Source organism: Canis lupus, chromosome 16 (genome assembly GCF_011100685.1).
Source record: "Canis lupus familiaris isolate Mischka breed German Shepherd chromosome 16, alternate assembly UU_Cfam_GSD_1.0, whole genome shotgun sequence".
NCBI classification, from domain to species: domain Eukaryota; kingdom Metazoa; phylum Chordata; class Mammalia; order Carnivora; family Canidae; genus Canis; species Canis lupus.
In genome coordinates this window covers 35,685,793-35,711,041 of record NC_049237.1, presented here as the reverse complement: position 1 = coordinate 35,711,041, position 25,249 = coordinate 35,685,793, and the positions used below count along the sequence as shown (strand labels likewise).

The window sequence follows — 25,249 nt, the reverse complement described above, 5'->3', positions numbered from 1 at the left end:
GAGAGACACAGAGAGGCAGAGACACAGGCAGAGGGAGAAGCAGGCTCCATGCAGGGAGCCCAATGTGGGACTCGATCCCGGGACTCCAGAATCATGCTCTGGGCCAAAGGCAGATGCTTAATGACCAAGCCACCCAGGCATCCCCCATTGCTGTTTTTATATAAAAAGTCAGGATGAACTGGAACAAAAGGAAATAGTTCTATAGATTTATTACCTATTTTGAGAGTATGACTAGTGCATTATTATATAAACAATGTCTTGTTACTCTGTCAAGCAGAAAATACTAAGCTAAGTGGGCTCTCTGCTATACTTAAGAGAATTGCATGTTTATCATTGACCTATTTTTAAAAATAGCTATGGCATTTATAACGTTCTTGAAAAACCATGAACAGTGCCCTTCATTTTTGGAAAATATCTATTGGTTGTCTCCCATGAGTCATTTTATTTCGTGAAGTTTCAATGAAAAATAACATTATTTAATAGCTATCCAGTCAGCATTACTCAAGGTATATGGTTCTCAATCTTTTTCTGCTCTTTATGTTCACATTACGTTTTCATCAATAACATCTCAATCCATCAGTGGAGCACATATAATTTTAAACACCCTGTCAGTAATAGAGAATGACTTTTAGACTAGTTTGCCCTCTCTAGTCCTTCCACTGTAGTTGACCTAAACCGGGAACTTCTATTAAGCACTTTAAAATAGAGGGAAAAAAAAAACATATTTAATCAGGGTTATGAACGAATAAATACCAATTGCCATCCTTACTCCCTGGTTCCAAAACAGGCTGCTGTCCCTTAGGGTTGGTGTATATGGTGGCTACTGTCATAGTAAAAACTCACTGTAAAAACTCAGCTTAGCTGCTGTTGGGCCCTACGGTTTGCTTGCTTAGTCTGAAGAACTCATGGTTTCAATTTGATTTTTGGACAACTTAGCTTTCCATTTGATTCTAAAAGCACCTTCTGAACAAGGTACTTGAATTAAGACTCAGCTCTCTTACACTATTTCCTCCATCCTGCCTCCTTCCCTACCTCATGTCAAGTTCCCAAGCTAAGGCTAATATATCAGAAAAGGCAGAGAATTTGATAGGGAGATCTAATATCACAAATCTGTCTTAGATAGAACTTAATATTTATGTAAGTCAAAACATTCTTTTGCTTAAAGCTTGATGATAAATAGAAAGTTCAGGTTTGGTATGCGTGTTAAAATAAACATATTATAACATAGACATACTTTGCACTTTATAGTCCTCTACTTTCTAGTTTTATGAACTTGAATTTCATTTCCTGGAACCTTAATTGACTCATCAGTGATATTTGTGTATTAATACCTCCTCTGTAAGTATTTGTGTGTGTAAAAATTAAATGAGCTTATGTATATATAAGTATATAGTATAGTACCTGGCATACAAGCAATACTTTAAGCATACTTGTAAATATGAGCATTGTATTTTTTCCATATTTGTCTTTGTAAACATATATTGCATGTTTCCCTTAATTGTCTAAATTTTTATATAAAAATTATATATCACTTTCTTTATAATTTGTTTTGATCCACTAACTCAACAAATACTGAGATACAAAATGATTAAGACTGTAGGCTAGATACTATGGAAAATACCAGTTTGAAAGTTTATGCAACTACCAAACTTGAGCTAATCCTGAATCCAGTTGAGTGGTATTAGCAATGAAAAAGGAAGAAAAAGATGAAACCCACTTAAGAGGTGGACTGTTAGAAATTAATCAGGGATTGGAATGGACTTAGAAACTGGTGGTACCATACAGGGAAGTGAGAAAGCTAGAGAGAAATACTGGTTTCCTATGCCTTGATAATTTGGTACTTAGAGTTGATATGATATAGGAACATGTAGATAAAACTAGCAGTTGAAAATACACCAGTAGAGTATGAAAGACGGTCTAGGATTAGAAAGATCTTTTGGAAAGCCATTGACATAGTGATCATGTGTTGCAAGGTCCTGGTAGAAAAAATATGGAGAGTTAAGGAAGGGACCTTTGCAGATTACCATGTTTCAAGAGAGCTGCGGGAAGAGAAAATTGACAGGTCTTTCAGTGTCTGTTGAGTGCAGTAGGAGTATGAAGAAGGAACAGGTGTTCAGTGCTGCAGGGAGAAATCAAGGTGTAGGCAATGCCATTTAATTGGGCAATTTTTATACAAAGGTTTTGGCAGCTTTTGAAGGTGGTGTTCCAAAGATACAGAGGTAGAGAATTGTATTTGTTAGGGTTTTGGCAATAAGCACACTCAAAGTGGGTAATTTGAGGAAAGCTTAATAAAGCAATTATATACAAAGGTGGGCAGGGTTTAAGGATATGAGCAAAGGATAGCAGCAAGTGGGGAGATGTTATCAACTCTGGGCAAGGGGCAAGGAAGGGGAGAGGTCCCCGGAAGCCGAGAAGGTAGCTATTTGGGGAAGGCCCCCTTTTAACCCTGTAGCCTCCGCAAAAGTTTTTCTAACCCCTCCTCCTCATCTTCCTGCTTCCCACCGGTCTCCTGCTATTGCCTCTCATTGGCCAAATGTAGTAAGAACTTAAAGACCAAAAGAGCTCATTGATATGATCCATACAAGTGAGTTTTCCAGGACACAGAGCAAGTAGAGGGATAGATGTGGATCTGGAGAGGCAAGCAGGCAATGTTCAGAAAAAGGATAAAAAAATGAATGTCTAGTAAAGAAAGGAGGGTTATAAGAAAATGGGGGTATTAGACACCTCATTTGAAAAAAATCTACTTTTAGGAGGGGCCATGATGAGATGAACACTGGGTGTTATACTATATGTTGGCAGATTGAATTTAAATAAAATATTTTTAAAAAGAAAAATCTACTTTTATAGTGGAGTAAATTTCCATTTCTAAAAAGTTAAGTGTCTCTTATCAACTCCCAGCTTTGCAAGATTACATAAAACCTAAATGGGAGAGAAATGAAGATTTTATCTTTCTTGTGGCAGGTTTTTGCTTTATTATTGTTAGCTACCCTGGCATTCTATTGCTACTGATTTGTCTACTATCATTATTAAGTAGAACTTAATTCCAGCTGCATATGATATTATTAATACCTAAGAATGAAAGGTTTCATTCAGAAGTGGGTTTTTATTCCATATATAAAAGAGCTGATATTTTGTCATTACTCGAGCATCTGTTAAATGTGTGGAGCATGGAGAAATTTCTTTTGATTGTTCATTTGTCTTAATTTGACAGATTTATTTATATTGTTTGTAAGAAGAAATTGTGTCAATAGTAATTGGCATTCAACAGGCTTATTTCTCACATTGAGAAGTGATGAAGAGTCTTTGCTCACTTTGGGAAAATGTGTTAGCTCGTTCTTAGGATTTGATTAATGCTTTTCTAGAGGTGGATTGATAAGCAGTTTCTATTAGCCCTAAGATGTTAAATAAAATGCATTCAAAGCTATAAAGTACCTCTTATAGTTCAAATATCTGCAGTTTGAGCCTATAGGTGTAAAGAGCAAAAGGGCCAGGGTCTGAGAGACATTACAGTTATCAGAAACAGATCATTTGAATCTAGATTAAGCATACATGGAAATCTGTATTATATAAATGTTCGCTTGTTCCTTCTCGGAGATAACCCATATTGTTATCCCATAGAAATAATCTACAGAAATTGTACCTGACAGTCACAAAAGACTAGAACAAGGAATTTGGAAACTGTTGGATACCTTGACTGCATTTTCTGTCTCTCTTTCTGCAATTGGTTGGGTTTCTTTTCTTTGTTGGTCTTTGTTCATCTATTTCATTCTTCTTTTTATAAACTGTATTTTTCTGTTTTACTTCTTTATGCCCTAAATATGGGCTTTGCAGCCCCTCCTTTATGTGTCTTTGGCTTAGAAATATACCACCGATAGCTACTGTCTCTCCCAAGTCTCAAGGATGAGAAGGGGAGAATCCAAATGAGGCTGCGGTTCATGCACATAGCCATTGGATTGGCTCCTGCTAGTCTAATCAGCTATGCTCAGAGAGTTGTTTCTCAGACAGTTAGGGCATGTGAGAAGGTGAGTACCCTTTTAATAAAACAAAATAAATAGATGCCATTATAATACACCTCTTTTCAGAGAACTTGATTCTTTTAAAATTCCACGTGAATCGTGAAGCTTTGCAAATAGTGATACACTCAAGTTCCCCTAGTAAATAATCTAGTTTTATGTCTTTCAAATTATATTAAAATTTAACTTTTTGGACAAATTCTATACTCTTGTAGTGGGTTCACAACATATTAAAGGATTAATAAAAACCTTTTAAAGTGGAGTACCTGGGTGGCTCAATTGGTGAAACATCCAACTCTTGGTTTTGGCTCCTGTCATGATGGATAACAATGCTCTATAAATATCAGTAAAAACTTTAAGAGCAAAAAAAAAAAAAAAAACTTCAAGATCAAATTAAATTACACTCTTACCACAGAGTAAGTAAGTCCATTATTTTCAATATTAAACAATTTTGTCCACACTATTTAACTTTTTTTTCCTTCAAATCTCTAGGGAAAGAAGAATGCATTTTTTATTTTTGGCTAGAGAGTATTTTAGTAGTTGGGGCACCTGGATGGTTTAGTCAGTTAAACATCTGATTCTTGACTTAGGCACGGGTCATGATCTCAGGGTCATGGGATGAACTCTGTGCTCAGAGGGGAGTCTGCTTGGGATTATCTTTCTCTCTCTCCCCCTCTCCCACAAACACGTATGTGTGCACATTCTCTTTCTCTCAGATCTTCTTTAAAAAAGAATATTTTAATAGTGTTGGGTTTGCTTGGTCTACACACTAGTATGATGAAAACAGATCCTTTATCACCAGAATTTACCAATTTATTTTCATGAACCATTTAGTTACCATCCGTTTTGAACACCCACTTATACAGGCATGATACTTGTTACTAAAGGGTATATATGAAGTTTGAATTTGATCAAGAGTCTTCTCTTTTAAGGGACTTAAAATCTAGTAATAATTGTCTTATCCAACACGGTCAATTTGAATAGCTACTGTATAAATTGGAAAGTGATGTATATAAGGGTAGTACGGGTAGACTGCTATTCAGAGAATAGTTACTTCCACTGGTGGTAACAGGCTAGGGGAAAGATTAGAGAAATTTCATGAAGGAAGTAAGATTTCAGCTAGGAATGTTCAGGATTAGATATATAGAAATTGGCAAAATACAAATCATATTTTAAATAATGACTCAATCAGGATGATAAAGGAGTTAGAAGTTATGATTAGTGAGTCCAGTAGGTACTGAAAAGGAGAATATAATGAAAATCTTGAGAAGATATTTTGGAGCAAAGTCTTGGTAGTTTCAATTGGAGAGTTTTGATTTTGTTCTCATAATACTTGGAGAGCCATTGGAAATTTTTGAATAGGCACGCAGCATGCACAGAATCTTGCTCCAGAAAGATAAATACTTCCTAGAAAACTACTGTCTTCTAGAAAGTCAGTTACAGAAATGTAGATTCAAGGTATGTGCATAATATCTGGCATAATGATTTAGCAGTACTCAACAAAATTAGCTTTTTAAGATAGATCATATTTCTTACCTTTTAAAAGCTAAGAGGGTTTTAACATGCCTGCCACCTGTTTCCCTGGGTTATAGTCTGTCCACCAGGACATAGACCTATTTTAGATTCCTATCTTTTATTCCTTTCTTGTAGATTTATTAATGCCTATCATTTATTTATTTATTTACTCACTCTTCATTTCACTTGCAAAGTGTCCTGATTTGGGAGGAAATTACATTGTCATTCTAGCTAAAGGAATACAAAGACTGTTTTCAGCTCTGAGGTTACTTGAAATCCAGTTTAGATTGAAATATACCCATATATTCAACAGCTAAAATAGAATTATGAGTTAACAGTAGATGGTTAATTACAGAAATGTCACAGAACTGTTGTGAGTGATATGGACAATGCTAGCTTTAAGTTTAGGAGAGAGATAAACTCAGTCTCAAGGTTAACACTTTGAGACTAGGCTATTCACACTGATTCCAATATTGAGAGACGCCCTCACCCATTTCCCTATAGTCTGCTCGCTAGTTTCCAAGATTGTTTTGGCATGTTTAAATCATACTTTTATATCCTATATATTTCAGGCCAAACGCCATTGTAGCTTTATATCATTTAGCTAATTACCCTCTGTAGGAAAGCCATTAATTTCTACTCAAACAAATAGAAAAGCATGCATACCTCAGGTGTTTAATCTCTAGATAGAAGGGGAAAAAGGGGAATATGTTTTATCTCTAAAACTACCAGATAATGTTTTTCTTCTGACACCTTCTGAATATTTATCTCAAGCTAGTCCTGGTCCTGTCCACACATTACCACACATTATATGTAGCATTTTTCTTATTTGAGGCAGTTTTTGTACTTTGGTGAAAATTATCTCCTTAGCACTGAATGGTAAGAGTCTTTGATGACACCCTCTATCATAGCCTTATGGTAGAGATAGGGATGGAGGGGAATAGAGGACCAGATCTAAAGAAGACTTGATCAGAAAATTGATGTAACACTCCCTATTTTCTTCCAGAAGTGTGTATGTTGGTGATTGCAGATTATATATAATTACATGTAATTAATTATATATATATATCTAAAGGAATTATATATATATATAAAGAATTGTATCTCCTTAAAATATGAATAATAAATTAATGATTTAATCTGTCAAACACATTTTTTAGGTTAAAAACACAAAACTTATGGAGAGCAATACATACATATATGCATATAGTTATTTAATTTGAAAATTCTTAGAAAAATCCTTGTGAGTGGCAGTCTCATTTGGTTATCTGAGCTTAAGTCAGCATTTGAGTGCTTAATTATATGTATAATACTAGACTATATTTTTTGGTTTATTTCTTTTCTTAGAAGCTTGATTCTTATCTAATAAGATTTTAAATGTTGTTAAGCCTGTTTTTTTGACTGAGTGAAGAACTTTCAATGTGTGAGTCAAAATTGTCAAAGCCAAGAGGACAAAAAAACCAATGTTGTCATGACTTTCAGGTTGTCATGGACTTTGGTTGGCCCTTTCATTCAGTGCTTTCAATTACAGATTTGTGAATAACATGCCCATATCATTTAATCTCCTATATTTCTCCATCAATAGAGTAAATTACTATCAGTTCCCATTTCTATAACTTATAGTATGGTGTTAGAGTAATAAATCCAAACCTATGGGAACCATTAAACAATTAGAGTTCCCTATGACTCTCTGGGATCATAATGAAATATAATCACACTAGCTCCAAAATATCTTTTTCACTGTGAAACTGAATTAGAGCAGCAATGCAAATCCTGCCAGATAACCCATTTTAAAAATCGGGGTATGGGGATTGACCTATAGTCCTATAAAACAGTTATTTCTGCCCTCTAAAAACAAATTTATCACATACCTTGGAAGGCACATACACTTTGGCTTCCTTGCCTTGAACCACTTCAGAATATATATGTGGAGGGAAAAGAAAGTAGATTGACCACTTTGTAGGGAGCCCTGATTATATTCCATGGCTGGCTGGTAAATAAATAAATAAATAAATAAACCAAGGCAGAACATTAGCATGTTGATAAAGTTAATTATAAGAGGAAGTTAGGAAAAGAAAAAAAAAAAAAGAGGAAGTTAAGGGATCTTAATTTTTGTTTTCAATTTTGAATCAATTTAACGATCAGTAATAACTCTGACAGCCAATTTCTCATCAATCATTTTTCCTTTTCTTTGCTTCAGAACAGGGATCAGCAAACATGTTCTTAAAATTCTAGATAGTAAATATTTTTGGTGTTGTAGGTACTTCTATAACCATTTTAAATGCAATCATTTAAAAATATAAAAATCATTCTTCGCTTGCAAGCAGTACAAAATAGTCAGCTGATTGGAATTGACCCATGGATCACAGCTTGCCAACATCCTCTACAGAACTCTATTTTGTTCAGATTTGGGAGCTTCACAGAAGGCTGATCTCAAACAGTTGTGGTAATCTTATTCTCCTTGCTAGTGACTGGTACAGGCGTGGGCTTGGGAGGCATTTCTGGCCCTAGCCATATTAATCTGCTGGGAAAGGTTTCTTCTCTTTTCCAATAGATGTATAAAACATCCTTTTTGGCTTTGGCTGAGATTATACGGAGCTGATAGCATAGAGCTGCCACATAGAAAGACAAGCCTGGAGTCCTGAGATTAGGGAATCTGAGAAATTTGACATTTGGGTCTAGTGAGGAATAATCCTTCCTCACAAAAACCCTTGTCTAATGTCTGTTTAATATTTTCCCTGGCATCCATTGTTGTTCATTCTCTGAGTTATACAAAGTATCACCAAATTGTTCTAGTTTTGTTGTTCTCTTTGTTTCCATGGAATGAGTCCTTCTGATGATATGTTGATAATTCTCTACAACTAATCACAGCGCTTCAGCTTTGTTGTCTGATAAAGAACTCCATAGATATTCTTTTGTTGCTATGATAACTCTTTAGAGTTTGAGTGGAAAATTCCTAATAAAAAATATATGCATTTTTCTAAAGCAAAGAATTTTAAATTAACGCCAGTCTGTGTTGTACTTTAAGAAAGTTTGGTTTTCTGAAATACTAGAATACAGTACCACCTATGGGAATGAGTAAATGCCTTATATACATAAACAGGGATGAGGACATAAAGTTTCAGTATATGATCAAGGTTTTAACTTTCTAGCATTATCAATTGGTCCTCATCAACTGGTTGGATTTTTTTTTCAGCTAAACATAAAAAATTTATAAATTAACAATAACTGTGATTTATACATTATTCTATTTTTTTCACTTATTCACATAAGCTATTCACATAGCTCCAAGCTGTGTCCTTAAACTTTGTATTTCTGGGGGTGAGGACGACAGAGGGGAAGAGTTATATTTAAGATTAAGTCATAATTTTGTATTTAAATAGATTGCAATTTGCATATAACATCTAGCACAGAGCCTAACATTAGTAAGGGCTTAATAAATGTTAGCTGCATCCCTTCCTTATGAGACTTTTTAGGAGATAAACAACTTAGTTCTAATTTCAACAAGGGTGTAGGGAGTGTGAAACAGAGAATAATAGCTCAGTAGAGAAATGAGAATGTGTCAGTGGAGCTGCGTTCAGGACCATCCCTCCAAAACTGAGAAGGGGAGAGGAACAAGAAAAGTGAATGTAAATAATAGTGAGTGGTGATTTTTGCCCAGATTTGCTCCAAGAATGTATGCCCCAGAGTGAGTTAGAGACAGAAGGGAAGCTGCTGTTTTCTGTATTGCTCTGTATCACTATGCATATGTATAAGGCAGTCTCTCCTTACACAGTGTGTTTTTAAGTGTTTAAAGATATTGTATGACTTTGGTATTCAGTTGATCTGCTCACACATTGAAGGTAAAACTGGTGAGTGTTGAATTTACTAAGAAACCTTAGGTCTCTGTACCATTACATTGCTAGAATAATGTTGACCAAAGGCAAACTTTACCTTTTGCAATGACTTTAGAAACTAACACCTTCATAAAATGGGGTTCCAGTGTAATCTAATAAAGCTGGAGCATAGTAAGCCTATCGAATTGTGATTTTTTTTTTCGAATTATGATTTTAAAATATAGTAGAAATGGGGCACCTGGGTGGCTCAGATGGTTGAGCGTCTGCCTTTGACTTAGGCCATGATCCCAGGGTCCTGGGATGGAGCCACATGTCAGGCTCCCTGCTCATTGGGGAGCCTGCTTCTCTCTTTCTTTCTGCCCTTCCTTGCTTATGCTCTCTCTCTCTCTCTCAAATAAATAAATAAAATCTTTTTAAAAAATATATAGTAGGAAGTATAAAAGTAAATTACAGATGGTCTTAATTGACAGCATTGAGGGGTCACTAGTTTGAGCTGAAAAAGAACTTGGTAATATCTGTATTTTGAAGTAGTAATTCTCAAACCATGTTCCCATGATTTAAGAAGCTGTACTGAGGATTTCTGTCACTACAATTAAATAATTTAGTAAGTTCCTTATCAGATTTACAGAGAACTGTTAATGATCAGAATTTCCCAATTTTAAGTTTTTCTCTTACAGTGAGGTAACAAAGGAATGTTCATAGAAAAAGTAAAGAAGTTTAGTTTGGTAGCTTATGTTTTCCATCAATACATGCTAATAATGGCTGTGCTTTTATGTTGCCTGTGTATAAACAGTCACTTTTCTGGTGGCAAATGAGATCTAATTAAATATGTCAGTATTTCATGGCAAATTTTGTTAAACACCATTAAGAATTTAGATAAACTCTTGCCTGAACAAGTGTGACAGCCTTACTTAAAATGATGAAAGACTGAAGACATGGAGATCAGTCATCTTAAATCTTTTCTGTCCTTAATTTTGTATTTGGTGGGTATATGCAAATGCTTAGAATAATCTGCTAGCATATATTTGAGAATTTACTCCCTTAAGAGGAGCTTTCTAGAAGACCCAGAAGATCTATATAATGCAATCCATACTCTCAATAGCCATAACAAAACCTAGCCTAGTGTTAATAGTATTAACTTTACATGGGTATTCAGAAAGGCAGTAATCATCAAGCCTTCAGGTAATCAAGACTTCTTAAGAAAGATGAAAGTTGCACTGAATTACATAATCCAGAAAGATGAAGGGTTTCTTTGAAAGAAGCAGTATGTACAATGAACATGGGCTTTGGTCTGTTTGGAATAAAAGGTATTTACTGGGGCATCCTGGAAAACAGGTTTGATTAAATTATGAAGCTGATCCCAAAGTTGAATGTTATCTTAAACAGTCTTCAAACCAGCTAAATTATTCTTCCTTGATAAGTGTTCAAAGTTTTAAAATGGAACATTTGAATCTTTATTTTTGGGTGATTAAATGTATTTGTAATTCAGTGAGGGCATTCTATTAAAATTATTTACTAAAATTAGAAAAGAAATGTGGGGCACCTGGATGGCTCAGTGGGTTAAGGCTCAGGTCATGATCCCAGGGTTCGGGGATCGAGCCCCACATCAGACTGCCTGCTCAGTGGGAATCCTGCTTCTCCCTCTTTCTCTGCCTGCTTCTCTCTCTGCCTGCTGCTCCTCTGCTTGTTTTCTCTCTCTCTCTCTCTCTCTCCCCCTCTCTCTCTATCTCTGTCAAATAGATAAATAAAAATCTTTTTTAAAATGTAATTAGCTATTTTGATTGTCTTTGCTTACATATTCTGTTGTCTTTATTTTATGGGAGCAAGTTTGGTAAAACCCATTCATCCAAAAGAATTTCATGTGTATCTTAGATGTGGCAGGCAGTGAATGTCAGAGTCCCAGCCCTAGAGACCTTATATTCTAGTTGTTGAGTGTAGTGGCAGGAAGTGGAAGACAGACAGGAAGACAGTCATTCCGAGAGGGGATGAATATATTGTAATTTTCAGTAAAGGGGTCAGAAAAGGATAAGTAAGAAACTGATATTTTTTCAGAAGCAGTAAACAAAAGTTAATAGTAAATAGTCTGTGGCATTTTTCAAAACACCTTGACAATTTATTTTTCTCATAAGAATGTATTTGCTAGGGTGTAAAATGGAATGAGTAGATACTCAATTGTGTGCCCACCCAACGATTTTTCAGATGAATGCACTGGACACCCTTGGTCAGACTGCTTTGCATAGAGCCGCGCTAGCAGGTCACCTGCAGACCTGCCGCCTCCTGCTGAGTTACGGCTCTGATCCTTCTATCATCTCCTTACAAGGCTTTACAGCAGCACAGATGGGAAACGAGGCCGTGCAGCAGATTCTAAGTGGTGAGTTAAAATAAATAAACAGTACATTCTGTGCTTCCTGTTTCATGTCCACTGATAGAAACAGACAAATTTTGCACTACTCATTTTAAGGAGCTCTTTGGAACGCTTTCTTTGCCTGAATATTTTTCATAACTTTCCTTGTTTGCAGTTTAGCCCAAGGCACCCCCCCCCCCCCCCCCCCCCGCCATCAACCTTTTTGGTGGAGTGTGAGGTAGGTGTCATGAGAAGGAAGCATACTCTTTTTTTTTTTTAGTTTTAAATTGAAAACCAGACTCATGAGTGTTATGATCAAAGGAGACTTAAAGCTCATATAAACTGTGGAATTATGGCAGCTCTAAAACCTATCAAATAGAGAAAACTAGAAATCATTCATCTGGTAATGGTCTTCAATTAATTGTTCTTACGTATGTGATAATCTGACCTGCTTTTTTTATAATTCCTAACTTCATTACACCATTATGAGATTATCTGGTTTTTTTCTAGCTTAAATATAATTATAAAATCTTGCTGAATATCAGTGCCTACCTAATACAGTATTAGATATTTTAACTATTTAATTGATTGAGGGAGGTCAAACACAGAACTGACATGAAAGTATATTAGTTTCCCAAGCCCCCAAATTAGAGGAAATAACACAGTCTTGCTATTAAAAAATTGTGAGCTAGATACAAAATTATTGGTATAATTGACTCTTGTTTCCCATCCCTTTCATTCTGTCTGTGGGTTATATCTGCTCTAGGACATAACAAACTAGAAGAGTAAAATGGAGAAGGAAGCCTTAGAGACTAGGAATCTGAAGTCCTAGTTACTTTCTTCTGCCTATAACCCGGATTTCTTTACTCCATCAGATACAGTGCCCTCCCCCCACTTGTCATAATGAATATTTTATAACATCCCCTTTCCTTATCCAGAAATGAAATTTACAGATACTGTGGCCTAACTGTATATTTACCTTCTAAAAACTCTATATTAAATTCCTTAACTAAAATATAGAGGGAAAGTGAGAGTAAGTTGCAGTAAAATAATTTATAATTATTGTAACAGTAATAGCTTGGACAAAACTACTCTAGAAGACAAAAGTATACCCCACAAATTTTGAAGGGTTCCCCAAAATATAGCACAGTTGAGGATTACACCTCTATTCTGAAATAGGGAGCTTTCCAGGCTTGTGAGCTCACATATGTTGTTAGGTCTGAATCAGAGATAACCAGCCTCAAAAGTGTATCTGTACCATATTTTAAAAGCTATTACTTATGATTTACTTTCCTCATGCTAGTTCATTCATAGATAGTATCATTCTACTTCACTCTTAGATGGTGATCTTGAGACGATTGAAGTAAGCCCTGTGTAGGACACCTTTACTATCAAAACTAAAAAGATCTAAAGGAATGAAATTTCCTATTATAGGATTGCAAGCTTGAACTATGAAAAACATGACTTCATTTAACTTCTGTTTCTACAGAGCAATAGGACATTTACTTAAAGAAGATTATCATGCTTTGACTAGGAATTCTTTCTGCCTTCTCAGTAAATTCTAATATAATTTCTAAAAGTTGTGACTTTTGTTAAAGCATTCTAAATTTTTTTCTTCCACTTTTTGCCAAGAACCATTTAGTACTGAATTTTAAGTTAGATTTTATAAGTTATAACCATAGATCAGGCAAACAGACAGCTATCACATTAAAATTTCTAATAAAATTATGCAGAATTTTAGAGATAATTGACAAAATGGAAAAGATGGAATAAATTAAGCAGATTAGATCCATTAATGCTATTTAAATGTCTTCTAATGCAATGCAATTAGACTATATGACTTCTGATAAAAGATAAATACTGAATCACAAATGAAATATTTTATTCAATTATTTTGATAATTCTTCATAAAAGTTTGTTTGGAAGATAAAACATATATAGGTAATTAAATGCGTAACATACAGGACTCCTGGGTGGCTCAGCGGTTGAGCGTCTGCCTTCGGCTCAGGTCATGATTCCGGGTCCGGGGATCGAGTCCTGCATCGGGCTCCTACAAGGAGCCTGCTTCTCTCTCTGCCTGTGTCTCTGCCTTTCTCTGTGTCTCTCATTAATATATAAATAAAATCTTAAAAATAAATAAATGAATGTGTAACATTGGACATGCCAGAACTTTTTGGTTTAATTCTTAATATTCTTTATTGATCTGGAAAAATAATACAGATAGTAGAATTATATAGTAAAATCTTGCCCTTAGAAAGGTTTTGGAAATAGGAACTGTTTTTTGTTTGAAAAAGGATTTAGGGCAGCCCGGGTGGCTCAGCGGTTTAGCGCCACCTTCAGCCCAGGGCGTGATCCTGGAGACCCGGGATCAGTCCCACGTCAGGCTCCCTGTATGGAGCCTGCTTCTCCCTCTGCCTGTATCTGTGCCTATCTCTCTCTCTCTCTCTCTCTCTCTCTCTCTCTCTGTCTTTCATGAATAAATAAATAAAATCTTAAAAAAAAAAAGAAAAAGAAAAAGGATATAATTTTTTAAACAAAGATTTCTGTGAGAAATTTGTGTAGTCTGTGGACCATGTGCTAGCTGAACTTTTTGATTATACCTACATTTACAAATCAAATTCTAGGTTATATGTATAGTGACTCCTAAATGAATGCATCAATCACATAGGGTATATACTAAGTTATTGGAGTTCTGATCTGGGTAACCTTTTAACGATGCATTTAAATACACCTGTTTTCAGGTTTGATATCAACTTTTAGAAACCTGTACTTCCAGCTCCCAAGTCAGTAATTGCCAATAGTTTACATTAATAAAGTTTGAATTGTAAACTATTGGCAGTATTTATGTCAAAGTTAATGTCAGATAGTAGTGTTTCTAAACCATCATTTTAAAACATCCTTTCAGAAGATCTGACTTTTTTCTCTAGGCCTGCTTTCTCTGTACCTGCTCTATCTGGTATGGTAGCTACTAGCTACATGTGGCTAAATTTAAATTAGTTAAAATTAAATAAAAGTTTAGGATCTGCTCAGCAGTTGTCCTAGCCATATTTTAGGTACTCAGTAGCCACATGTGACCAGGGGCTACTATATTAGCACAGATAAAGAGTATTTCTAGTGTCACAGACAGTTCCTTTAAACAGAAGTTTGAGGCTAGACTTGACATAAGTTATTCTCTTTATTCCAGTATGGTTATCTCATTACTTTTACCTAATCATTTATAGAGGTAAGGATTTGGGGATTTATAATAGCTAAACACTGAAATCCCCATTTGCATTTGCACATTGAAATAAGCCACGAAGACCGATTACCAGTCCAGTAAACACCCAGTCTACAAGAGATTTAAAAAAAATAATAATAATAATAATAATAATAATAATAATAATAATAACAAACTGCCTTCCAGATTTGAAACTTTAGGTTTGGGATGTTGTTATTCTTTTCCTTTCCTTTCCTTTCCTTTCCTTTCCTTTCCTTTCCTTTCCTTTCCTTTCCTTTCCTTTCCTTCTTTCCTTTCCTTTTTTCTTTTCTTTTCTTTTCTTTTCTTTTCTTTTCTTTTCTTTTCTTTTCTTTTCTTTTCTTTTCTTTTCTTTTCTTTCTTTTCTTTTCTTTTCTTTTCTTTTCTCTTTTATCCTGGTGAGCCAGAATAGAATTGGAGAAAAAATTAAAAGCAAGTCATCTTTAGTTTTTGACTCTAGGTGAAATCTTTAATTTCATACTCTGCAAAAGCCAGTGTGCTTATAGGAGAATTTACTAATATAGTACTTAGCATATCAGCCACTCTTCTTTTATGTATGTTGGCTTTTAACTTAAGTTTTATATCCTCCTTTTAATTCTGCATCTCTTTGTACAAAGTTCCTGATGTGTGTTTGTGTGTGTGTGTGTATCTATATATCCTTTCAGCTAATACTTTGTCACATTGTTTCTAAAAATGAATCTGTTCTAAGCCTATTCAGGATTTATAATGGATGCAAAACCCTATAATTTGTACAGTAATGAATCAATATCTTTAAATAACTACTTTCTGCTCTTTAGGAGTAAGGATTTCTCCATAGTTCTCAGAAGCATTCTTAATATTTGCATAAAAATTTTTGCTTGATTGTAAAATATACCCTTTTGCAAGTAATCTGCATCAAGACCAGTGTGCCAATTTCAAATTGTTCTTAGAATTAAAACATTTAGCCACATTAATTGTATCCCTCAAGTGCTAGAGTCTGAAAATATCCAAAGGTCTAACTCCATATATATAAACAAGTGTCATTTTATTTTGTTGAAATGATAAATCTAAAGGAATACCTACAGATATCTGAAGGATGTTTCAGTGAGTTTTACCAGCTGCCAGAATCACTGTCACAGAGAAGTTATATATACACAGACTTTCTCACCCATAAATGCAGCCATGGCATGCACAGTGAGGATGGAAGCAAGTAAGACAAGAAGGAACAGGATAAAAGGCAGCCAGAGAAAGCCATGATAGGCCAAACTCACTGACCCCCCATATAAAATAGCATGGAAGTCAGTTCAGCAAATGCTTTTTGAATGTTCTTTGTGAAAAGGAACATGAAGATGATCAAGACCTGATTTCTTTCCTCCACAATTCTACAAACTAACAAATAATAAACCCTCTTCTAAAGAAACATATTTATTGATATTTCAGAAATGTACCTCATCATATGAAATACTCTCTTCTTTCCTCGCTTTAATCTTATCATTTTACCTAAGTATTATCATGACTAAACACATGGAAGAGTTCTCATAGCCTATTCTGTAAAACAATAGCCTCCTGAATGAAGCACTTTAGACTAGAAAGAGCTCAAGTATTTCTTCTGAAATCTAAAACCTTTTCATAACATCACTTGATCTTCCTACATAGACAGTGGACTCAAGAAAGGCATCTTTGATCATAGGATAATCCTCTTTCGGATTTAAGAGAAACCAACACTGACTTTTTAGGTGCAAAAACCAAGATGTTAAGTGATCTGCTGATCATCACCATTACTAGTCAAAATCCAAGTGACTTTATTCCTTTTGTGTTACATGAGTTTGTATATACCTGCTCATTATAAAGGCCACATGTAATGTCCACAAACGTATTTTGAGTAATCTATGGTGTTATCTTTAAAAAAATTATGTGAGCCAATGTGTAATGAATTTTTGGTTTGTTTATATTGTAATAATCAAAACACTTTTGTTTGTTAGCCACATACTTCTAGACCTAACAGCCTAATCTAATTATATTCTATTTAGCATTTGTGTCACACCTCCCAATTGTACAGACATTTTTAATTGCATTTCCCTGAAGCCATTCAATGAACATGAATTAAACAAATTTCTGTGTTTAGTAGGCCTTTTTTGTACACTGATTATATTTTCTGAGATTACTGATTTTGGAAGTAGTCCTTATATTTCATATTGAGGAAGTCAAGGCCAAAAAAGAAAAAAGCTAGACATTAAGCACTAGAAGTTGAGTGCCTTCCCTCGGTTTACACAACAAAATCTATGGCAAAGCTTTGCTACCATACTTTGTAAAGCCAAAGTATCATGGAGATGTTTTTAATATCATTTATATCATTTATTCCCTTTTGCCAAGTGTTGGCCAAAAAGTTTAAAGACTAGAATAGTACAGTTGGAGAAGGATTTGTGTGTCTTTGAATTTATTTAAATGTAGCTTTAGGACAAGATGGATGTGAATTGAAACAAGAAGCCACTTTTTTCTTATCTGAAAACTATTGAGAAAAATCCATAGATTAGACCTCAGGAATTTCTGACCTCTTAGTCTCTCTTTCCATTCACCAAATAATTTTCCCATCTTGACTCTGATTTCTTAAAAACCAACAGTAGTTTTTCCTCTCTTTTATTCAGAAAGTACACCTATACGCACTTCTGATGTTGACTATCGACTCTTAGAGGCATCTAAAGCTGGAGACTTGGAAACTGTGAAGGTAAATCGCTGCTTTTAACGTCTCGGTAGCACTATTGAAACTTTGCTAACCAGTACATTTTAAGCTTCTAAGTGAAACTATTCAAATCCGAACAATAAAAGGGATGAACAAAGTAGATCCATAAACAGGAGAGCTCTTTAACCAGAAAAGATTTTCTAGTATGTGCTTTATATCCATTAAACCACTTTAGTCACTTTCCTTCCGGTTATATGACTCTTTTATATCCACTTATATTAATGAAAGTGTTATTTTTAGCCACATTTGTAAATTTCTAAGCTAATTCAAGCCCAGGTAATAGTACAATAAAGTTTGTAACAATGTTTCTTCAAGTTTTCTATTAGATTCTCTCATAATTGCTCTAGAAAAGCATTCTTATAACAGCCTTTATTTGTGATATAGAAACATGCAATTATAAACATTAACATTAAATTATAGATTTAATTTTTTTCAAATATAAAATGATATTCTGATATTGAATATGCTTTTTTAAAACACATACTTCCTATCTGTAATCACCCATGTAGAGGTGAAGATAGAGATAGAGGTTTTATTCTGATTTGGGGATTTGTCTTATAGTTTCTTTCTTTTTTCTTTCTTTCTTTCTTTCTTTCTTTCTTTCTTTCTTTCTTTCTTTCTTTCTTTCTTTCTTTCTCTTTTTTTGAGGAAGGCTAATTGTCAAATTGGTACTGACAATCATACTAGGTTATTTTTAACAAGCTAAATTTTATTCTTATTAAGCAAACTAGCAAACTGATGTAACATTCTTGCTGATGTATACTGGTTGAAAATGACAGTAAACACTTTCAAGCTCTGTTGCCTAGAAATTCTTTTTTGTTTCAGTATGTGACCACTTCTAACATCTCTTCCATCATGCAAGAACATCTAAAGTTATTTAAAGAAAAATAGTAAATTTCAGTTGTGTAAACTGAGGAGAAATTTTAAAGTTCTCTTAGATCTAAGGCTATGTACTTTTTTTCTTATTGAAATTACATACTTTTCATCATTTGAAATGTATCCCAATAAAAGAAAATCTTTCAATATAAAAGTGACCAGGACTCCTTTTCTGCATCACAGCATGATAATCTCAGGACTTGCTACATGTGCCTATTATCATTAAATGAGTAGTTTAGTATTTTCTTAATAATGTAATTTTTAATTCCATATGTTTTGTATGTGCTGGTAGGCAAATCTAATACAGCTTTCAGGTTTCCTAAACAATCCATTCACAATAAAAACCAACCTATTTTTATGAATGGAATGGAAGTGGCAGAAGAAAAAGCAAAGCACAAATTAAGTGAGAATTAAGCGTGGTAAATTTCTTTCCCTAGAGGCTTCAGAAAGTATTAAAATGTTAGAAATTAGAAGAAAAAGCTGTGTGCCGAGTAAAGGATTTGAAATTATGAAAATCAGGTAGGAAGAATGTAAAAGTGCTTTGGCATTCAAAAGGAAGGTGAAATGGAATGGAGAATAAGGAACTTCCAAATATTAGAAAGCAAATATTTAATAAGCAAAATGGCTTTTATTTTTGTGACCTGGCAAAATGAGCTGTGTTTCATTCCGTACTGCGTCCCTGTTTTGCTGATATTCTCTGCCCCCCCCCCAAAAAAAGTTAATTTAGAATATAAGCCTGAAGAAAACCTGGCAGCTGCATAAAGCAGCTTCAATCATGTAAGACACCAATAGAAGGTGTTCGCTACCAATTTTTGTGCTCTTTAGTTTTATGTATTAATTTACTCACTTCTGTCTCATTTTGTTTTTTGATTCTATAATTTATGTATTAAGGCAGCCACAGTCTGATTTGTCATGAAAGGGTAAGATATTTGACCCAGCCAGATGACAGTGGCTCTTGAGATTAGAGAGTCTGGGGCTTCTCCATATAGAGCTGATGAGCTGAAGCTCTCCCTTATGGCCCAGATTTTCTTCCATCGTGTAATCCTTGTACCACCTGAAAAGTCTTGTTTGTACCCTACCAGTGTGAGGGTCCTACCCAGTAAGTCAGTAGAAACACATGCCTTCCAGGCTCTTAGGTTTTATATAATAATAGCTCATTACAGTGGCAGGAGCAGCAACAAAATTGTCAAATGCCTGGAAAGCTCTGCTGTCATACCTTGTGGACTAGAAGATGTCCCTGTTTTCTTGGCTTTTTGACTGTTCTTCTTTCCATTCCCTTTCTCTGCATCATTTCCCCGAACGAGGGTAATTAGGAGAGTAAACAAGGATGTAGCAGAAAGATTGAGAGATTATAAATCAGGAAAATCAGGTTTGAGCCTTTATTGTACCATGTACCTTACCAACTCTATGAGAAAGGACAAGTTGCTTAGCCCTCCCCAAGCTTTGGTTTCCTTATCTGGAAGATGGAGATAATGATCAACCTCAGAGATAGGAAATTATTCTCTCACTGAAAGAATATGATTCTTGATCAGTCATGCATTATTATTCATGTGTTGTTACTAAAATTCATCTGCCACTGCCAGTGGTGCAGCCTGCTGGTTCTTCCTTTGCTTCCCACCCCTCTGTAAGCAGAAAGAATTGAGCCTATGCGGAAAGGCTGGCATTCCCAAGGAGATGAAAGGTGAAACACTAGAGCATGACTAGAACCAGTCTGCTGCGTAGAATTAGACAGTCCTCTCCCAAAGATCAGGTGAAGCATTGATGACCGCATGGCTGTGCTATAGCGGGTCAGAGGGCAGACTGGATGGCCCAGGCAAAATTAATGTCATTTTTCTGGAGGTGTTTTGCTGACCACGTCGGCAGAGATGAGAACTCTGTGTAGTTCTGCAGTCAGCCAGGTGGTCCTACTTGAGGAAAGCATGGCTAACAGCACGCTGGTACAAGCAGATGTGCTAGGGCCAACAATCTCAGGAAGGAAACCCTGTGAAGATGAAAGATGAAGGCATAATTTGCCTTGAAGATTCTTGCTGTATTCTGGGTTTTTCTTTTTGATTAGGATTTTGGCCAGGAAATGTTTTTTGTTTTTTTTTTTTTTTAAAGATTAAATTGCTCTGTAAACACTAAGAATATTTGTAGACACTGTGAAGCCAAGCAGTGTGCTGATTTTTAAACATCACTTGCATTATCTAATCTTTTGAAATAAATATTCATTAGGAAATTACAGCTTATCCAAGATGCCTGCAGTATTTTGGAGCAAAACCTATGAATAAATATTAATGCTCTTTTTGTGTTTGTGTGTGTGTGTGTGTATCATTAAAGCAACTTTGCAGCCCTCAAAATGTGAATTGCAGAGATTTGGAGGGCCGGCATTCTACACCCTTACACTTTGCAGCAGGCTATAACCGCGTGTCTGTTGTGGAATACCTTCTACACCATGGTGCCGATGTCCATGCCAAAGACAAAGGGTATGTGTTAGAATTCAGCTATTGAGGGCTTAACAATTTTTTGGAAATATTTTCGAAGTCTTAGGAATTTTCTTTTACCATTAAAAAAGTAATGAAAACTTAAAGCATCTAAATAGAAACGTACAGTATAGAAAATGAGAATCCCTATTACCGCACCTTCTAGAGATTATAATAACATTTTGTGATAATCCTCCAGATTTTTAAAAAAGTATAAATCAGTGTATATGTGGTTGTGGCAGCAGTGCTTGTTTTTTTGTTGTTGTTGCTGTTGTTGTTGTTTTTAGCAGTGCTTGTTTTTAACATAAATGATGATGCCATTCTGTGCAGCTTAATTTGCTTTTTTACCCAGTAGCATATCTTGAATGTCTTTCCATTTTAGTACTTAATTGTTCATCTCATCTTTTTAATGTCTATAACAGTATTTTATTATATTATATGAATGTGTTTATATAGTTTATACTTTATTCTTTGTTCTTTTTTCTTTTTGCTATTAAAAATATATAATCTCTTCTCAAAGAAGCCATCCATCCCAAAGTCACTGGTATTAATAGACATATAATTTTATTTTTACTAATTCAGATATGCTATGTTTTTATATTAGTTTACTAAATTATTTTAATTTATCTAGACAAAGTTTAAAGCAGCCATGGCATATTTAGAAATGAGACAAGGATGTTTTAATTGAAATGAGCTTCTATATTCTAAATTAATTTCATATCATCTCAAAATAGAAATAAGCAAGCACTTTTCTGTGCAATTACATACCAGAGTACTGTGGAACTTAAACCATACAATTTAGACTTCAATTAATCATTACGGATTTATTTATCTTTTAAAAGGGACACATCAGACTTGAATAATCAGTAATAATATTACCAGCTCTTTCCAAGTATTATAGTGCCCTGGAGAGCAACCAGCATTTGTTTCTATTGCCCATTTTAATTAGCACTTAGTATTTTTGGTCTCAAAACATTAAAAAAGAAAAAAAAAACTGATCTCTAAATAAAAAGGCATTTGATACCTTGTTTTTATCATGTTTTAAATGCAACTTAGACTTATCTTTTTGATTCACCCTTTTTTGGGGGGAACCCCTTTCTATCCTTTTAGAATGCCATCTGCCTTTCAACTGGAGCTTAGAGTTATCTCAGAATAGTTTGTTCATAAGTTGAGGCAGCTAAAATTTTCTCATCTGACTGGAGTTTATGGTTGGTGTCACTATTTTCCTTACTGAATACTGAAGTTTCTGTATCATTTGCATTTTGAGTTTTCATTGCATGATGCCTAAATATTTAAATCTAGGCATAGAAACCACTACTGAATTATTAGGAATAAAGAAATAAAAACCAAGGACAAAAGGTAGCACTTGCATAAATTAGTTTATTTAACTAAATTGCATTGTATATTTTATAAGCAAGCAGGCAATTTTCATTAGGAAAACTCAAATGGAAAAAAATCTAAATTGATAAAACCAGATTATTGATTAGATTATTCCTGAAATCAGTTTGTAGTGTTGCTCTTTATAATGATGAAACCTGACTTAAACATATTGTGATGGAACTTTTCTGTGGATATATCTGTATGTGTTTTAAACATAGGATTGCTGTGAAATTTCTATCCATCACCAAGAAACTAGGGAAAATCCTTATGTTGAAAGGGTTGTTTTTGAAATTGTTAATCCTTATTTGGAAATGAAGGATTGTATCTTTAAGACCAGAGGAGAATTCTTTCTTTTGAATTCTTTCTTTTGAATGAGTGTTCATATAGTCACTGCCATAGAAGAATTATATTATTTTTATTATAAGTATCATTTTAACACAAAGGTCTGTTATATGTCTTTAAAATAATTTTCTTTTCTTTAGTGGCTTGGTGCCCCTACATAATGCTTGTTCATATGGACACTATGAGGTAGCTGAGCTTTTAGTAAGGCATGGGGCTTCTGTCAATGTGGCGGACTTATGGAAATTTACCCCTCTGCATGAAGCAGCAGCTAAAGGAAAATACGAAATCTGCAAGCTCCTTTTAAAAGTATGTAATTTTAAAAATTATAAAATATAAAGTAATTAAATTTAGTTTTTGGTTAGCATGTAAAAATTACATTGAAGTAAATTATTAAGTACAATAAGTGCTATAGACACTGCTTCCATTTTCTATTTTAGGGGAATATTTAAGTGTGATATCATGATACTTATGTAGCTTTGAGTAGTGTCTGAAGTGCCTTTCTGAACTGATTTGATTAAGTTCAGTTCATTACAATTCATCAAGGTAGGTTTTGTAAAGAATCGCATTAGTTTGTACTGCTTATCCAATACTTAATGGGATTAATGTCAGAAAACATTGTACGAGTGGAAAAAAGATTTTTAATCAACTTTGATTTTTTTTCTTAGTAGCTATTTTATTATTAACAAACACTTTGCTCATTATTAAACATTGGACATATGTATCTTATAAGAACTTTAACATTGGATTTATATTAAATATAAAATAATCTTTAGACAAAGTTACTCAGATAAATTTGGGGAATATAAATGAAATAGTAGAAACTCGTAATTTTATGAAACTAACTTAACCACCTTTACGGTATCAGATATATCTTTATGAGTCTTGAGAATGTTAATGTATTTGATGTTCATTTTTGTTTTCACTGGGAGGTAAGAAATAACTTCCCGGTCACTGTGAATTCACTGTCTACTTTGATTTATTCCAGATTTCTCCAGTGGGTCACAGCAGTCTGTCAGGCCCATAACAAAACTCTTTGACCTTTATTTCATTTCATAGGTACAGATGATTAAACTTTTAAAATGCAATTAATTGCAAGTATATTTATACCTAATTTCATAGTAGGTGTTAAGACTTAAAATGAAAATAATAAGAAATTAGCAACATTTGTGTTGATAGCATTTATAGATTTAAGTACTTGTCCCGCTGGTGTGTCTTCCTCTTCTTACTTCCTTCTCATGATATGCACTGAATATCTTTATGTAATTAAAATCTAGTAAAAAAAAATTACATGACATGTGCAAAACCAGGAATGAATGAAATGAATGCATACATACATAGATACATACATACAGAAATAAATCTTTTCAAAAAGTAAATTGCAGACCATTCTTAAAAGGAAGAGGCTTCAAAAGACAGCTTGGTGACTGAGAAAGTATATGACATGGAAAGTTACAGAGCTGATTCATTGTATTGCTAAGTAGAGAATTTACAAAGCAAAGCAGGATATTGCCCCCCCCCCCCAAAAAAAATGTATACAGAATCGATATCTTTCCTTGATTAGTGAAGATGAAGTTAAAAATAAACCTTGAAAAAACAAACAAACAAACAAAAAAAACCTTGAGAAGGATACTAGAGAAAATACAAAGTCCATTTGGTTTTGTTTGTTTGTTGTTTTAGCATGGAGCAGATCCAACCAAAAAGAACAGAGATGGAAATACACCATTAGATCTGGTAAAAGAGGGAGACACAGATATCCAGGACTTGCTGAGAGGAGATGCTGCCTTGCTGGATGCTGCCAAGAAAGGTTGCCTGGCAAGAGTGCAGAAGCTCTGTACCCCAGAGAATATCAACTGCAGAGACACCCAGGGCAGAAACTCAACCCCTCTGCACCTGGCAGGTAAGTGCCACCAGCACTTCCAAGGCTCATTTTTCTTTCCTGGATACCTAATACAGTTTACCAGAAGATGAAAGAAATCCTGAGCAGAAATAGTAAAATGCTTTAGATTGACATAATTTTGTATAATTTCTTATTGCAAAGGCTCTTAGTTATGTGAGAGCAATATTTTTAAAGCAAAAAGTATTAAAATTGTGACATTTTCTAGTCATTTATATACATAAATATAAATATAGATATATATTTTTTAATCTGACATGTTTGCCTTTTTCGCTCTAATAGCAGGCTACAATAACCTGGAAGTAGCGGAATATCTTCTAGAACATGGAGCAGACGTTAATGCCCAGGACAAAGGTGGTTTAATTCCTCTTCATAATGCAGCATCCTATGGGGTGAGCATACTAAAGTTCAAGTCTAGAAAACGTCACTAACATTTATTACTTTATTAAATGCATACTGTGCATGAAGTAAGTAGATATCTAACCAACAGCGTAAGTTAACACAATTTGAATCTTACTATGTAGAGTATTTCTAGCCTTCCCAGTTAAGTTTAACTATTCTTTGGTCAAGGGCCACACCTTTTATAGTTTTCTGTTCTCTTCAGATGGTCTAGCACAGTAATAGGTGTATAAC

General features: G+C 34.5%; 1 protein-coding gene across 1 annotated transcript in view; it reads left to right on the top strand.

The window, feature by feature from the left end:
• The window catches only part of TNKS (tankyrase), a 213,716-nt gene that overhangs the window by 146,054 nt on the left and 42,413 nt on the right, over positions 1–25,249 (top strand). The window contains exons 12-17 of the mRNA XM_038560211.1: positions 11,564–11,735; positions 17,568–17,647; positions 20,858–21,003; positions 22,863–23,028; positions 24,400–24,619; positions 24,899–25,008. Of these exons, the coding sequence (XP_038416139.1) occupies positions 11,564–11,735; positions 17,568–17,647; positions 20,858–21,003; positions 22,863–23,028; positions 24,400–24,619; positions 24,899–25,008 (894 nt within the window). The remainder of the gene's footprint in view (positions 1–11,563; positions 11,736–17,567; positions 17,648–20,857; positions 21,004–22,862; positions 23,029–24,399; positions 24,620–24,898; positions 25,009–25,249) is intronic.